At 40.7% G+C, this 17,500-nt stretch overlaps 4 protein-coding genes across 5 annotated transcripts in view; 1 reads left to right on the top strand and 3 right to left on the bottom strand.

The window, feature by feature from the left end:
* LOC126568901 (serine-rich adhesin for platelets) overlaps window positions 1-1,157 on the top strand; it is a 10,654-nt gene extending 9,497 nt beyond the window's left edge. For both annotated transcript variants that reach the window (XM_050225584.1, XM_050225583.1), the window contains exon 6: window positions 1-1,157. This exon is cut by the window's left edge and continues 21 nt beyond it. In XM_050225584.1, coding sequence (XP_050081541.1) covers window positions 1-713 — 713 coding nt within the window. In that variant the 3' untranslated portion in view covers window positions 714-1,157.
* An 811-nt stretch (window positions 1,158-1,968) lies between these two features.
* Window positions 1,969-5,715, bottom strand: LOC126572756 (uncharacterized). The gene is made up of 3 exons (XM_050232358.1): window positions 4,715-5,715; window positions 4,222-4,642; window positions 1,969-3,189 (listed from the first exon to the last, which is right to left on the bottom strand). Exons 1-3 carry the CDS (start codon window positions 5,713-5,715, stop codon window positions 1,969-1,971), a joined length of 2,643 nt encoding a protein of 880 aa, XP_050088315.1.
* A 932-nt stretch (window positions 5,716-6,647) lies between these two features.
* Window positions 6,648-9,880, bottom strand: LOC126572753 (uncharacterized). Its single transcript, XM_050232347.1, has 3 exons — window positions 9,565-9,880; window positions 7,212-8,526; window positions 6,648-7,140 (listed from the first exon to the last, which is right to left on the bottom strand). The coding sequence occupies exons 1-3, from the start codon at window positions 9,878-9,880 to the stop codon at window positions 6,648-6,650; spliced, it is 2,124 nt and encodes a 707-aa protein (XP_050088304.1).
* Window positions 9,881-15,708: 5,828 nt separating this feature from the next.
* On the bottom strand, window positions 15,709-16,743 carry LOC126572748 (uncharacterized). Its single transcript, XM_050232337.1, has one exon. It carries the CDS (start codon window positions 16,741-16,743, stop codon window positions 15,709-15,711), a length of 1,035 nt encoding a protein of 344 aa, XP_050088294.1.
* Between the last annotated feature and the right edge of the window lie 757 nt (window positions 16,744-17,500).

Here is a 17,500-nt window from a genome sequence, read left to right as displayed (position 1 = left end):
ATATGCTAGGCATGCCCGATCTCGATACGGATGATATAGGACCGTTCAAGCCCTTCAATTACTACTTCGATCAAGGGAATGGCACTAGCAAACGGGCTGAACTCGTAGGCAAGAGTCCCACTTCCTCTGGTAGTAGCTGTAGCACCGGTAAAGCGCAGCTAGGCGAAGGAGGTAAGTTAGACAGTGGAACCTGCGCAACCGAATCCATCTTCAGACTGATGGAGAGCGGTAATCCTGGTGGTGAGAGCATCACCGATGAACATGAAAGGCCGCAACAACCACCGATCGGAACGCCTTCCTCGAAACACGTGCAGCAGCAGCGACTGCACCAAAATGGCACTCCGGTTTCCTGCTCGGCTTCAGCTACGCTGGTATATCCTGCCACAGCTGATAGTCCGGCATCGTCGGTATCTGTGTTTGATGGTATCTCATCGTCGTTAAGCAGTCAGACACATTCGCTCGACGACCTCTACACCGGCCTGCTAGTCGCATCACCTACTACTTCCGCGGCGGTTGGTGGAGTGAGCGTTGCTGCATGTGTAAGCATGCATCCCAAGCCATGCGTCCTGCCTCACCAGCCACAATCAAACTCGGACCCCATCGTGTGCGGTTCAGCAAGTGTCACTGCCTCCTCCAACGGACCATCAGAGACCGTCTCATTATACGGTGATGAAAGTTTGGAGGGTGAGTCTGTGGAAGGCAGCAATCAATAATCCCCAACCGCATTACACCCGAGTACGGCCATCATACGCTATGCGCCACAACTAATGCAGTGATCCTACATTTCCGTTCGCTTGATGATACTCTGAAAGAGTAAATACGCTGTACCGCCGGCGCCGATGCGAAGCCAGTGGCCACTCAAAGACAACTCCAACGACCTATTGATTGTCGTATGCGGTAACGTTCGATACGGAATTAAAAACGTCTACTGTACATAGGTTTGTTATGACTGAAGGGCATACACGAACGACTTTTCACCGACGGGGGAGCCATGGGTGCATAGAACCGCGACAAAAAGAGATACGCTTGCAGTGGTCGCCGTTTTATCCCAACACCAACCAACCAACCAGCCAACCAATGCGACATTTTCCGGATGGTGGTAAGAGAACCGATATGTTTAAGAGAAGCATCATGAAATAGAGCGATGAAATGAAAAAAAGTAAGATCCAAAGTGGCAGATTACTTTACTATCGTCAAAACATCCTGAAACATTCCGTACTTTTTGAGCCATTCTCTACGAAGGACAGGAGTAAGGATGAATGTTGATATGTTTATTGGATTAACATAATACAAATAATAATTAATGCACTATTTTCGGTTTGGTCGACTGGCTGACTTGCTCTTATGGGATACACAACAGTAGTTATTGATTTTCCTAACTGGTGAAGTACGGTATAATCTAAACAATGGCAACAGAATATTCTCCTTCAATGGAAAAATCTTACTCTCTCTCGCTTCGATATCGAATTAGAAAAACGCAGTGATAAAACGTTACTTCGGCTATAAAGACGAGCGTGGACAGGATGAGCAACACACCACACAACAGGAACCCTCCGGAAATTTGATTCCATTTCAAGCTGGATGGTTCTGGATCTTCTTTTGCGTGGTTCCAGTAGCGATCATCCCGAAACTGTTTGAGCCATTTTTGTGTTAGCCCGGCGGCCTGCAGTTGTAGTATATGGGCATCGAAGGTTTCCGGTAAGGGTGACGTTTTGGGAAAGTGAAATCCTAAGTTATAGGTGAATCCGGTGTTTTTACCCACGTATATGATTCCCTTAGAGCCATATCGCTTCACGTAGTAAGCTATTATATCAAGTGGCAAGGGTATTACGCCATCCAGATTGTATTGCGACATGGCGTAGAATGCGTCATCAAAATTGATGGAATCGTTCAATATTCGGATGCGGCTAGAATGCAGAATTGATACATTTATTGAACTACAAAGATAAATGTGGACCGGCTCTTTGTCTACCTGGCTGGAACCATAGGGTTATCCTTATAAAACTGGGTTGTCGATCGGTACATAATGAACATTAGGCCAGCCTTATTGATCGCACTGATGGTGTTTAAATCTGAAGCCAAAGAGGCAGAAGCCTGTAGTCGCTTAAACATACCGGCTTGATATAGTGTCCGTACGACCAGCGCGTTAACGATGAAACCAATAATGAAGGTTCGTGAGCTACTTAACTGAAATTTCCCTGCCGAACCTCCCATCAGGAGGACCCACAGCGTGAAAAGTGGGTAGTGGATCGTTTCTGATATTGCATTAGGATTGAACTTCGCCAACAGCAGTGTGGTTACTCCAAAAATCAAATAACCAACAGCAATGCAAATCCAAGCATCGATCGTGAACGGTTGAAACAATTTCTCTAGCGATGTGTACGGCCTTTGAGGCGGTATCGCCATTATCATTTGAGTCAGGTAGTTTGGGGTACCCATCTTCAGATAAATATGTCGGCTTAGCGAATACCCGAGGGAGCCGAATCCAAAGTCTACTTCTCTGCGCTGAATCAAACCCACTAAGCCGGTGCTATTTGTAGGGTGCAAGATTCCCCATCGTACGTTATCCTGCGGCGTTTTGCAATCGAGTGAAAATTGCAATTTCTCCGCTATCGCTTCTGCTATAAGCATTTCGAGCCCGAAGTATACAGTCTCATTATCTTCTCTCCGTGACATCGAGTAAGGCTTTACCTCGACAGTGCCTACTTTTAGCGGACAGCCGTTAAAATTTGCAATCCGATCTCCAAACCAAACACTCGTACTCGATATCCATTCTTCGTCTGTATGTAGCCTTCCTTGTTCTATTGGTTTCACCATCCCACACTTGCCTGCCCGGTAAGGATGGTACGAGTACGCCACATACTCCTCATCGCTTTCTCGACAAATCACCACCGCGTTGATAATCGAACTGTTCCATAGCTTCTCCATCACTCTGCTAACGGCATCGTTGTCTGATTGCTCAAGGAACACCGTGTAATACCCATGGAACTGGTATGAATGGTAGTCCATTTGACTAACAATATTGCAAAGGGATGCATAATCCTGGACGAGGAACACGTTATAGAATGCGGGTCGTCGCTCGAGTGTTGGTAGATCTTCGAATGATATCACCATCCAGTCACTGTTCTGCTTCGCCACGCTGTTGATTAGATCTGCCTGAAACGTAGTGGCCACACGCGACTCGCCGTTCTGCACTCGAATATTAACATATGTTTCCAAATTGCTGTACGAGCTTCGCAAAAAAGAAAAGATAGAGCTGCTTGTGTCGACCAAGTTCTTTTCAAGGAGCAAATTTCCACTAGCGACGGAACAGAGCACAGCACAACCGATAAGACATAGCTTTTCTAACATACTGTCGATCGTTTTGTTCGTTGCAATACATTGGAAAAGTCCGTTTGTCCACCGTTTTTATACCTTTTGCATTAGCTTTGGGTCGATTTGTTTACAGAGCAGTTGTCCACATTAAATCTAAAGTATAAACTCCGATAGAGGATATACGTATTGCAGGTTGAAACAGTTGAAACGGTACCAATAGAAACTCATTTGTCTATAGTGTTTCCCGTTGAGTAGCATCGATTTGTATAATAGCTGTCTTTATGTTGAGTGGATATGTTGAACAATTTCAAGGTAAACAGTTGCCTTCATTGACTGCTGCCACTGGTGTGCAATGAGTAAGTACATAGTGCATACGGGAAGTAATCACCCGTATATAGTGCGTGTTCGCGGAACAGTCCATTGCATGTATTGTGGGCATGCATGGATCCAAGTATCAACATCGTGAGGATACCGTGTCCGTGTCCCTCGCTATATTTTATTGTGTAACCTATTTATTAGTAAGATTAGATCTCGCAATACTGTGATTTCTACAGCAATTTACTGATTTTTTATGCAGTAATGCCCCATAATGACTATTGTTGGGTTAAAGTATTAGTAATACATTGTAGAGCGCTCGAACAAACTCAATATCGTTAAACAACAATTCCACTTACATTCATTTTACAAGATAAGTGATATTAAAATTATTTGCTTCTTCTGGATTTTAATAATTCCACGACAGTTTCGCTTAAAATGTGTAAACATTTGTTTACGTCTATTAGCTGATGTATTAACGTTAGTGCGTTTAAAATAATTTTCTATCAGAATGCTTTAATAAATCCTTTTGTTCTAATTTGCTCTAATAAGCTATTTCCTCGCAGAACATGGTTGTTTTTTCTTCCATACGCATAGTTCAATAACGAAAATCACTGTTGCCAGACACATAAGGGACATCCATAAATAGAAGCCTCCGGAGACCTGATGAAGCTGTAATGGAGTAGGTTCTTTTTCTTTTTTCTGGTTGACCCACGTATCCGGATTGTCACGATACTTTCGCAGCCAGTGAACTATCAATCCGCCAGCATAAAAACGATTAATGAGTTCATCGAAAAGTTCTTTTAAGGCTGAAGCTTTGGGAAAATGAAATGCAATGTAGTAGCTTACACCGGTATCCCGGCTCACGTACACCATGCCTTCTTGGCCACGCCGTTTAACGTAATACGTTATCGACTCTAACGCAAGAGCCATCACACCATTAGTCCTATGTAACGAAATGTTGTACAGAATTTCATCCCAATCTACATTCTCTTCATCGACGATGCGTATTCTGCAACAACAAAAAATGAGCCATTACATATTGCTACTGTTAATGAACCGCCATGAAGCATCCGCAACTTACCTTCCTTTTACTGAAGGGTTGTCGATGAAAAATGGTTTAGCGGATGGATACATGTAATAAAACAGTCCAGCTCCGTTGATATCATCGTAAGAGTTCAAATTGGATGCATATGAATCGATGGATCGCATATACGTGAAAAGCTGTGATTGATACATATTGCGTACGATGAACGCGTTCAACACTAAACTGATCATGTAGATTCGGGAGCTGTGTTTTTGGACACTATTTCCCGGCCCTCCCATCAGTATAACCCAAGTGATGTAAACCACACTATGTTTATTTTCAAATAAGGAATAGTTCCACCAATATAGTAGCAGCAATGAAAAACACCAAATCACCAAAATGGAAGCGACGATCAATATCCACGAACCCACTGTGAACGGCAGAAATAGTTTCTCCAGTGATGTGTAAGGATTTCGCGGTGGAATGGCCATGGTCAATTGAGAAATAATACTAGGAGTACTCGAGCGTAAATGTTCACTGAGATTCAAATTAAGACCAGTTACACCAAAACCAACATCTACTTCAGACCTCTCCAGCATTCCCATGAGCCCCGTGGTATTCCCTGGTTCGAATACACCCCATTTTTGATTTCCTGGTGGTGTTAGGTAATTCATTGAAAAATTCAATTTGTTTGCACTGATTTTCATAATTTCTGCCTCTAATCCGACAAACACGGTGATGTTATCTACAACCTGCACCATTGCGAATGGTTTTGCATCAAAAGTCCCTACATTAAGCGTACATCCATTAAAATTTCGTAACGAATTGCCAAACCAATGATCGGTACTGTTACAAACATCACTCATGTAGCAACCCAATAACTTCATTCGCACTACTCCACAATGATTGCTGTCGTCGTATGGATCATAGTTATATGCACAATACTTTTCAGCCGCATTTCGAACTATAAGGGCCACATTAATGATACGCAGTTTCCAGAGGCGAGAGAAAAGCTCTCTGATCCTATTCTCATTCACTCCTCTTTTCGTAACGACCATGATATAGAGTCCTGCGATATCGTAGACTTTTACATCCAAACTCCATATTATCCTTTTGAGCGAATCATAACCTTCGGCGAAAAAAACATTTTGGTAGAATGTTTCACCACTTCGAGGACTAGAACTGTGCACTGTTGCGACCATCCAATGGCTTTGCTTCTGTAATAGCTCATTTAAAAACTCCAACTGAATTGCACTTGTTTTCATATTAGCTTCAAGCTCGATTCGAATATGCACTGGAAGTTTGGAGCTGCGAAAGCAGCTTTCCAGCACTGAGATCATATATCGATCATCGTCATATGCCTCTGTTATTGAAAATGCACAACACACACGATTTAAAAATATCGTCACAATAACTGGTATAACCGATGCTCGCATGATGAAAGTGCTCGAGGGTTTGAACATGCTCGTCGGATGGTTCTTTAATTTAAACAAGGTATACTGCTACATTGTAACATTTCATTCAACAGTATCGAACAGGATCTAGCAATTCAAGCCATTACAATTAGACTAGTGGTGGCCAACACGAGGCTCGCAGGCCGCGTGCCAGCCGTAGACGCTGTTTATGCTACCCGCAACCTTCCACGACTAATCGGACAGTTATTTATGTGTGTATGTTTTTGTACAATTCAGTTCAACGAATAGGGAAACATATTTAAGGCATCCGACTAAACAGTAGGTGTTTTTTTTCTGAATATTAAGGCAGCTTTGAAATATCATACTCTGAATTAGGGCCAGAACTTTTTCCCAGACGATTTCCTCAGTTATACATTTTCTTGTTGCTAAACATTCAGCACAAAAAGCACAATGTGTACTTCTAATTATGAAAAAAAACCTAAAGATTGTTGTATAACAGTGCGATTTTGTAGGCCGAGCATCATACTAGCTTACATTGTATTGAATCGAGAGTGCAGTCCATCAAATGGTATCCATTACCATCGGAATGGCAGAAAGAAAAAGCGGTTTGATGACTTCACCTTATCGATAGCTTTTCTTCTGCCGATTATTATCTCCACGAAAAACACAACCGTAGCTATAACCAGCAATATGCCACACAAGAAAAAGCCGCCTGATATATGATTCCATTTCAAACTAGTCGGTTCCGGATTATCCTTCTGTCGCAACCAGTACCTATCGTCCCGAAATGCTTCCGGCCAGTAAGTTAAAAATCCAGCAGCATGAAATCGATGCACCAGTGCATCGAATGGCTCCTTCAGCGAGGTGGTTTTGGGAAAGTGATACGCCGTATTGTAAGTTATTCCAGTGTGTCTGGCTGGGTAAACAATGCCTCGGTGACCATTTTTCTTGACGTAATAGGCAATGCAATCGAATGGTAGAGCAACAACGCCATCCAATTTCAGCTGCGACATGTCATACAGTAGCTCTCTCCAGTCCTTCGCATCGCTTGCAATTACACGTATTTTCCTGTAATATCAATCATGTAAAGAGCGTGCTCAAAAGAATACAAGCTGCTGCTTGCAGTGGGTTTGACTTACGTTTCATCAACCACTGGGTTGTTGCGATAAAACTCGGTAGTTACTTTGAACATGTAGTACACCTTCCCGGCTCGATTGATGGCAGTAAACGTGTCCAGATTTGATGAGAGGCTTTCTGATCCTTGAAGTTTTTCAAACATACCGGCATGATACAGCGTACGTACCACCAGTGCGTTCAAAACGAAACTCATTACCGCTAGCCGTGAACTGTTTAGCTGGAGATAGTGACAGGGACCACCCATCAGCAACACCCAGAGTGCGTAAGTTGAGTGCGGGAACGTTTCGACGCTCTTCATGAAAGGTGTGTTAAAAATCGCAACCGTCAAAATTCCGATAAATATGTAGCACAATCCAATACACAGCCAAGCGTAGAGACTAAATGGTAGAAACAACTTTTCGAATGATGTGTACGGCCGCTTAGGAGGAATAGCAAGTAGGGTTGTGCCAAAATGAGTCGCTGTTCCCATCTTCAGGTATCTATTCCTGTTTTGCATATAGGCCAAACTACCGAATCCAAAGTCCACCTCGTTACGCTGCAGCATCCCCATTAGGCCGGTGCTATTCTCTTGACGTATTACGCCCCACTTAAGGTTCCCATCGGGAACGCGGTACGTTAAAGAGAAATTAAACCACGACGCTATGTTCTCCGCAATTATCACTTCGAAACCGGAGTGAATCGTTCTCTTGCCTTGTTTAACCTGTATCGAGTAGGGCTTCACATCTATACATCCTGCTACCAGCTGACAACCGTTTAGATTCACATACTTATCACGAAACCACGTATGTAGCCTTTGCCAGGTGCCACCGAGTGACCGATCCTGTTCTATTGGTTCCACCATGCCACACTTGCCTGCCCGGTAAGGATGGTACGAGTACGCCACATACTCCTCTTCGCTTTCTCGACAAATCACCACCGCATTGATAATCGAACTGTTCCATAGCTTCTCCATCACTCTGTTAACGGCATCGTTGTCTGATTGCTCAAGGAACACCGTGTAATACCCATGGAACTGGTATGAATGGTAGTCCATTTGACTAACAATATTGCAAAGGGATGCATAATCCTGGACGAGGAACACGTTATAAAATGCGGGTCGTCGCTCGATTGTTGGTAGATTTTCGAATGATATCACCATCCAGTCACTGTTCTGCTTCGCCACGCTGTTGATTAGATCTGCCTGAAACGTAGTAGCCACACGCGACTCGCCGTTCTGCACTCGAATATTCACTTGCGATTCAGGATATCTGTATTTTGTCCTCAGCACTTCCGCGAGTAAACTTTCCGCTGAGGTACTGGTGCGCTGCGGCAGGGCGGCTAAGGTTGAACAGAAAAGCAGCAGGAATAAGAATAAACGAACTGTTGTTGCCATTTGGACACGGACCGATCGAATGATGATGGGTCGTGTGCTAACATGCGTTTATTAAATACTCAGGCTCGCTGTAAACTCGGAAATTAGTTAATAAATATTTGCTTTATTCGTTTCGTTTTGCCATAATCATGTGAGCACTCTAGTGTAATGTCGCTAAATTGCCTTGTTTATCGGCTTGTGGTATCGCACATGTACAACAACTTTACACTCCATGGTTTTCATGTTTGCTTGCATGAAAATTTGCTACCGGTGCTACTATAGACTGCTTTCGTGCCATCGGTGTCACGCCATGCAGAACCTTATTAATGAATCATTGTAAACTGGAAACGTGTTATAAGTAAGGAAAGAAACCTTTAATGGGTTCAATTTAAAAATACATCGACACAATGATGGTTGATGAGTTCCGTCAAATTAACAATTTAAATATTTACGACAGAGATTTTAGTTTTAGTTTATAAAACTTCGATCTTCTTGATATTTAAACATCATTTCTAAGGTGCTGGTTGAATATGATCTCGTAAATCAAAATGTTTGATCGAATTCGTTGAGAACTTCATTGGTAGTTATTTTATACCTTAAAATAATTTACTATTTTCAATGAGTTCTTTTTGTGACCTGTCTAATTCATGTCATTTCCTTAAACGGCCATATTATATAACATGTTTTAATATTTGAAATAATAGTTTTGAAATCACTCAATTTAAATAAAATTAGCTTGATAATCCTTCTTTAACTAAGGCTGGTATACATGTATGATGTGCGTAGTTTGATAGACACGTGTGTGAATCATTATTTTCTTCATAAAGATCTCTTAGGATGAATATGTATATTTGTCAGCCATCCTGTCTCGCCAGGTTTACGAACTTTTTTTGTTTTTACTATTTTTGCGAGCGTAAGTTTTTCTTTACTATATTTTTTTACTGCTAGCTCTCCTATGAATATGCACGTAGAAATGCAGATCAAGCTAAACCAAAGATAAAAACCTCCTGCAACCTGATGAAGCTCCATCGGTTTCGGTTCCGCGTCCTGTTTTTGTTCAGTTCTAGCATCCGAATTTTCTCTATAATTTTTCAACCAGTGCTCTATCATTCCACTAGCATGGAACCGATGGATGATCTCATCGAATGGTTCTTTCAAGGCTGATGCTTTAGGAAAGTGAAAAGCAATGTAGAAGCTAATGCCCGTATTTCGACTAAGGTACACCATGCCTTTGTGGCCGTATTCTTTGATATAATACGTTATGATCTGTAACACTATAACAAGTACCCCTTTCAGCTTATGATGGGCTATGTTGTGCATAGCGGTAAACCAATGCATTTCTTTTTCATCGATAACGGTGATCCTGCGACGAAAAAAAAATTTCTATAGCATGAATGGAAAAGAAATCATTTGTTATTCGTATACCTTCCACGCATCCATGGATTATCTCCAAAAAACTGTATTGCTGAAGGATACATATAATAGCTTAGCCCTGCATCGTTGATATCATCGTAAGAGTTCAAGTTGGAAGCAAGAGTATCAACGGATCGCAGGTATGTGAAGAGTTCTGATTGATACATATTGCGTACGATGAACGCGTTCAACACTAAACTGATCATGTAGATTCGGGAGCTATGTTTTTGGACACTATTTCCCGGCCCTCCCATCAGTATAACCCAAGTGATGTAAACCACACTACGTTTATTTTCAAACAAGGAATAATTCCGGCAATATAGCAGCAGCAATGAAAAGCACCAAATCACCAAAAGGGAAGCGACGATCAATATCCACGATCCTAACGTGAACGGCAGAAATAGTTTCTCCAGTGATGTGTAAGGATTTCGTGGTGGAATAGCAATTGATAATTTTGACATGATACTGGGAATGCTGGGCCGTAAATATGTACTACGATCCAAGCTTCGTCCGGTAGCACCAAAACCTATATCAACTTCACCGCTCTGAATCATACGCATTAATCCTGTACTATTAGTGGCACTTATTACTCCCCATCTCTCCTTTCCTGGCGGTGTTAAGTAGTTTATCGAAAAATTAAGCCTTTGAGCTATGGCTTCAACAATAACTATCTCTACCCCTTCGAAAGCACTTACGTTGTTCTCCTTTTGAACCATAGCGAAAGGTTCCACATGGTGTGTTCCAACTTTCAAAGGACAACCATTGAAATTTTTTAAAGTTGATCCAAACCAATTTTGCACATTAGTCCAACGACCATTCATATAGCAACCCAATAAATTTATTCGCACTACTCCACAATGATTGCTGTCACCGTATGGATCATAGCTATATGCACAGTAGTTTTCATTCTCGTTTCGAACTATAAGGGCCACATTAATGATACGTAGTTTCCAGAGGCGAGAGAAAAGCTCCACCATCCTATTCTCATTCACACCTCTTTTCGTAACGAGCATGATATAGAGGCCAGCGATATCGTAAACTTTTACATCCAAACTCCATATTATCCTTTTGAGCGAATCATAACCTTCGGCGAAAAAAACATTTTGGTAGAATGTGACACCACTTCGAGGACTAGAACTGTGCACTGTTGCGACCATCCAGTGACTTTGCTTCTGTAATAGCTCATTTAAAAACTCCAACTGAATTGCACTTGTTTTCGTATTAGCTTCAGGCTCGATTCGAATATGCACTGGAAGTTTGGAATTTCGAAATAGACTTGCCAGGACCGAAGTCATGTAATGGGTCGCTTCCGCGCTGTAACCCCCCTTTATTGTTACTGCAAAACATCGCAAGGACAATAATGCTACTAAGGCCAACCACAGTACATGCATGGTGACAACATACAAGGATTTGATCGCTCTAGGTCAGGTTGGACCCTTTTCATAGCCGTTGGTGACAATGCACTTAATGATTAGTTCGCATTATAAAAACCACACATTGTATCATTTCAATTTACAACCACAAAAAATAAAACAAAACAAAGTACGTACAGGGAAAGTACGTGTCGAACCGTAACAGAAAATTTCATGCCACTTATCCCTTCAGTCACGAAGGGTACTTCATTGATTTTTTGCCTCGGTCATCTTTTTCAGATGATTGTTCCGGTCCTAAAAACCAGTAGAACGATCGTTGAAAAATAATGCTGCACTCATCTAAAGTATTATGAAGCTAATCAGTTCGCAGACATGCATGTCATGGTTGCAGAATGACTCATTGTGTGTCCTTAGCAATGGTATAACAGTCATCTAGAGGCCTTTTAATAATACTATGCACACATTTTGTTAAAAACCCTTTAGTAAAACCTTACTCTATTAGAAAATTAGTTTTGCCTCTTATTTAATTACCAATAAGTTTATTTCCTTTGATATATTAACAGCGTTTATTTGTAAAATTGATTGCAATTGTAGACATTAAACCAATAACATGTTAACGGTAAGATGGTTTACATCATACCCTCATTATTCTTGTAAAACGTTAAAAGCACACTCATAAGCAGAAAATTACTGATTTTTCTTATTTCATTTCAATGCTCTTTTAATTTCTAATCCTTTTATATTCTGCGTATTGTAATATGTTAAAAATGCAATTTATATTACTGAATCCAATCCAATCTACGTATAACAACGTTATTATGCTTTGCTATTACAATTTCCCCGACAAATACGCACATAGAAATGCCAATCAAGCTAAACCATACATAAAAGCCTCCTGCAACCTGATGAAGCTGCATCTGTGTCGGTTCGGCGTCTTGTTTCTTTTTTGTGCTAACTGCCGAATTTTCTCGATATTTCCTCATCCAGCGCTTTATTATTCCACTAGCGTGAAACCGATGGAGCATCTCATCGAATGGTTCTTTCAAGACTGATTTTTTGGGAAAGTGATAAGCAATATAAAAGCTAATGCCCGTATTACGACTAACGTACACCATGCCTTCTTGACCGCGTGTCTTAACATAAAATTGTATGGACTCTAACGGGAGTGCGAGAACTCCCACTAGCCTATGGTGCGATATGTTGTATAGTAATTCATCCCAATCCAAGTTCTCCTTTGTAACTGCCCGTATCCTGTTAAGATTGAAAGAGAGATTTAATGTATAATTGTACTATAATGTTAAATGTTTTTATATTACCTCTTGTTAACCAAGTTATTGTCAACAAAAAAATGGCTGGTTGTGGGAAACATGTAATAATAGAGACCAGCTGCATTGATATCATCATAAGAATCCAATCTCGATGCTAACGTATCGACAGAGCGCAAGTATGTGAAGAGTTCCGATTGATACATATTGCGCACTACGAATGCGTTCATGATTAAACTGATCATAAAAATTCGGGAGCTGTGTTTCTGGACACTGTTCGCCGACCCACCCATTAATATGACCCAGGTAACATAAGCCACGTCACAGTCATTTTCGAAAAATGGTCGGTTTTGGAGACGTATCGCCGCAAATGAAAAGCAACAGATCATCACGTAGCATATTACGATCAACATCCACGATGTTGCAGTAAATGGTAGCAGTAGCTTTTCGAGAGCAGTGTACGGCTTTTTGGGCGGAATGGCCATAGACATTCGGGTGATAACGCTAGGTATACTAGAACGTAAGTACAAACTGCGATTCAAATTAAGGCCGATTGCACCGAATCCAAAATCTACCTCTCGTCGCTGAATCATTCCCATCAAACCGGTACTATTACTTTGCCTAAGGACACCCCACTGTGCACTGCATTCAGGTGTTGAGAATTTCATAGAAAAATTCATTCTTTCTGCTATAGCTTCTGCAATTTCTACCTCTAGGCCTACAAACGTGGTAGAACTGTTAACAGTTTGTTTCATAACGAAAGGTTTTCCATCTAACGTTCCTGCTCGAAGCGTACAACCATTCAAATTTTTCAACAAGTTGCGAAACCAGTCTTTCACGTTATTCCAACGACCGTTCTCGTATCGATCCAGTAGTTTTACTTGTGGCTCGCCACAAAAGCTCCGTACATATGGATTATAACCGTACACACGATAATCTCGTTCATTGATAGGAACAATTAAGACCGCATGAATGATGCCCAAATTCCAAAGTTCAGTGAATAATTCTTTCATTTTATAGTCATCCAAATGCTGCTTTTTTATCACCATAATGTAGAAACCGGCATTATCGTATCTTCCCATTCCTATCTTCTGCGTTAATAGCATAAGGGAGTCATAATCGTTGGCAAGGAAAACATTCTGTACTCCGTGATAACCAAGCGACGCCGGACCAGTCACGGTTACCGTCATCCAATGGCTTTGCTCTCTCAACAGATTATTGACGAATTCTAACTGAGTAACACTTGTCTCCGAACTAGCATCGAGATCGATTCGAAAATGCACTACAAGTTTGGAGCTACGATAGTGGGTTTCTATTGCCGAAAGCAAATAATGATTGGATGTACTATTTTTCACTTCCCCAAAGTTTAGTGCACAAACAGAGCCACAAAGGGAAACAACCACAACTGTCCACAAACCCTCCATAATGACTGACTTTGAGTTGAGAAATTGTCGTCTAGAATCGTATTGTACTCATATTCAAAACGGACGCGTCGGTTAAACCGGGATAAAAACCGACGGTAACGCGCTGTTTAAATTTCATGAGAGATTCACAGCTTTCATATCCAATTATATTGATAAGCAGATTTCGAGTGACGGCTCTAATCGGATGTCGTCGTCATCAATTTTTTTTTTCAAGTACATTGACGATATGTTCGTGAGTCAGTTCACTATTGAAGAGCAAAACAACAGTAAACATCCACCGGAACGAAATAGAAGCACGGTCAACTTCAAGAATTTTGTACACTAAATAATAATCGTAATGGATTTGCATAAACCGATTCTAGAACGTCCGACGTTTGAAGATCATAATGGCTGATCTAGCATCATAAAAACCACACATTGATATTTATAACCACAAAAAAGAAAAAAAATATGCGAGGGAAAGTACGTGTCGAACTGTAACAGAAAATTTCATGCCACTTATCCCATCAATCACGAAGGGCACTTTGGCTTGATTTTTTGGCTCGGTCATCTTTTTCAGATGATTATTCCGGTCCTAAAAACCAGTAGAGCGATCGTTGAAAAATAATGCTGATTTGATTGTCTTCACTCATCTATTGTGAAGGTAATCAGTTCGCAGACATGCATGTCATGGTTGCAGAATGACTCTTTGTGTGTCCTTAGCAATGGTATAACAGTCATCTAGAGGCTTTTTAATAATAGTATGCACACATTTAGTTAAAAACCCTTTAGTAAAACCTTACTCTATCAGAAAATTAGTTTTGCCTCTTATTTAATTACCAATAAGTTTATTTCCTTTGATATATTAACAGCGTTTATTTGTAAAATTGATTGCGATTGTAGACATTAAACCAATAACATGTTAATGGTAAGATGGTTTACATCATGATACCCTCATTATTCTTGTAAAACATTTGAAACACTCAAAAGCACAATATTGCTGTTTTTCTTATAATTTTAATACTTTAATCATTTTCATGCTCAATCTTCTGTTTTAATGTTATCATTTTAATGCTCTTTTAATTTCTAATCCTTTTATAATTTGCGTATTGTAATATGTTAAAAATGCAATTTAGATTACTGAATCCAATCCAATCTATGTAGAACAACGTTATTATGCTTTGCTATTAAAATTTCCCCGACAAATACGCACATAGAAATGACAATCAAGCTAAACCATACATAAAAGCCTCCTGCAACCTGATGTAGCTGCATCTGTGTCGGTTCGGCGTCTTGTTTCTTTTTTGTGCTAACTGCCGAATTTTCTCGATAGTTTCTCATCCAGTGCTTTATTATTCCACCAGCGTGAAACCGATGGAGAATCTCATCGAATGGTTCTTTCAAGGCTGATTCTTTGGGAAACTGAAAAGCAATATTGAAGCTAATCCCAGTATTACGACTAACGTACACCATGCCATCTTGACCGTGTTGTTTAACGTAAAACTTTATGGACTCTAACGGGAGTGCGAGGACTCCCACTAGCCTATGGTGCGATATGTTGTATAGTAATTCATCCCCATTAGAATTCTCCTTTGTAAGTATTCGTATCCTGTTGAAATTGAAAAAGAGAATGGATGTATAATTTTATTTATGTTGCGAAATGTGGCACGGCGTAGTTGTTAAATATTGTTCAATTACCTTTTGTTAACCAAGTTATTGTCAACAAAAAAATGGCTGGTTGTGGGAAACATGTAATAATAGAGACCAGCTGCATTGATATCATCATAAGAATCCAATCTCGATGCTAACGTATCGACAGAGCGCAAGTATGTGAAGAGTTCCGATTGATACATATTGCGCACTACGAATGCGTTCATGATTAAACTGATCATAAAAATTCGGGAGCTGTGTTTCTGGACACTGTTCGCCGACCCACCCATTAATATGACCCAGGTAACATAAGCCACGTCACAGTCATTTTCGAAAAATGGTCGGTTTTGGAGACGTATCGCCGCAAATGAAAAGCAACAGATCATCACGTAGCATATTACGATCAACATCCACGATGTTGCAGTAAATGGTAGCAGTAGCTTTTCGAGAGCAGTATACGGCTTTTTGGGCGGAATGGCCATAGACATTCGGGTGATAACGCTAGGTATACTAGAACGTAAGTACAAACTGCGATTCAAATTAAGGCCGATTGCACCGAATCCAAAATCTACCTCTCGTCGCTGAATCATTCCCATCAAACCGGTACTATTACTTTGCCTAAGGACACCCCACTGTGCACTGCATTCAGGTGTTGAGAATTTCATAGAAAAATTCATTCTTTCTGCTATAGCTTCTGCAATTTCTACCTCTAGGCCTACAAACGTGGTAGAACTGTTAACAGTTTGTTTCATAACGAAAGGTTTTCCATCTAACGTTCCTGCTCGAAGCGTACAACCATTCAAATTTTTCAACAAGTTGCGAAACCAGTCTTTCACGTTATTCCAACGACCGTTCTCGTATCGATCCAGTAGTTTTACTTGTGGCTCGCCACAAAAGCTCCGTACATATGGATTATAACCGTACACACGATAATCTCGTTCATTGATAGGAACAATTAAGACCGCATGAATGATGCCCAAATTCCAAAGTTCAGTGAATAATTCTTTCATTTTATAGTCATCCAAATGCTGCTTTTTTATCACCATAATGTAGAAACCGGCATTATCGTATCTTCCCATTCCTATCTTCTGCGTTAATAGCATAAGGGAGTCATAATCGTTGGCAAGGAAAACATTCTGTACTCCGTGATAACCAAGCGACGCCGTACCAGTCACGGTTACCGTCATCCAATGGCTTTGCTCTCTCAACAGATTATTGACGAATTCTAACTGAGTAACACTTGTCTCCGAACTAGCATCGAGATCGATTCGAAAATGCACTACAAGTTTGGAGCTACGATAGTGGGTTTCTATTGCCGAAAGCAAATAATGATTGGATGTACTATTTTTCACTTCCCCAAAGTTTAGTGCACAAACAGAGCCACAAAGGGAAACAACCACAACTGTCCACAAACCCTCCATAATGACTGACTTTGAGTTGAGAAATTGTCGTCTAGAATCGTATTGTACTCATATTCAAACGTCGCGATAAAAATCGATGGTTAACGCGCTGTTTAGATCTCATGAGAGATTTGCAGCTTACCTCTCATCGATTTTTTTTTATTAAATTTCAAGTGCATTGACAATGTATTCTTGGGTCAGTTCAGTATTGAAGAACAAAACGACACATCGACCAGAACGAAACAGAAGGGCAGTCAACTACGCCAATGTTTGCAGACCATCCGTTTAGATTGAGATTAACGATGGTATCGAACTGTACACTAGACTGTCTGCCTTCTGTCAGCATTAAACTTTTCGAGGACTGCAATACACACTTTAACAAATCTCGATGCTATTCAGCTGAAAATGTAAAATACCATGTGTAAGCTTCGCATTA

The sequence above is a fragment of the Anopheles aquasalis genome, chromosome 2 (assembly GCF_943734665.1).
Source record: "Anopheles aquasalis chromosome 2, idAnoAquaMG_Q_19, whole genome shotgun sequence".
In the NCBI taxonomy this organism is placed as follows: domain Eukaryota; kingdom Metazoa; phylum Arthropoda; class Insecta; order Diptera; family Culicidae; genus Anopheles; species Anopheles aquasalis.
The sequence above is the reverse complement of the archived record's forward strand: the minus strand, read 5'-3'. Positions and strand labels throughout refer to the sequence as shown.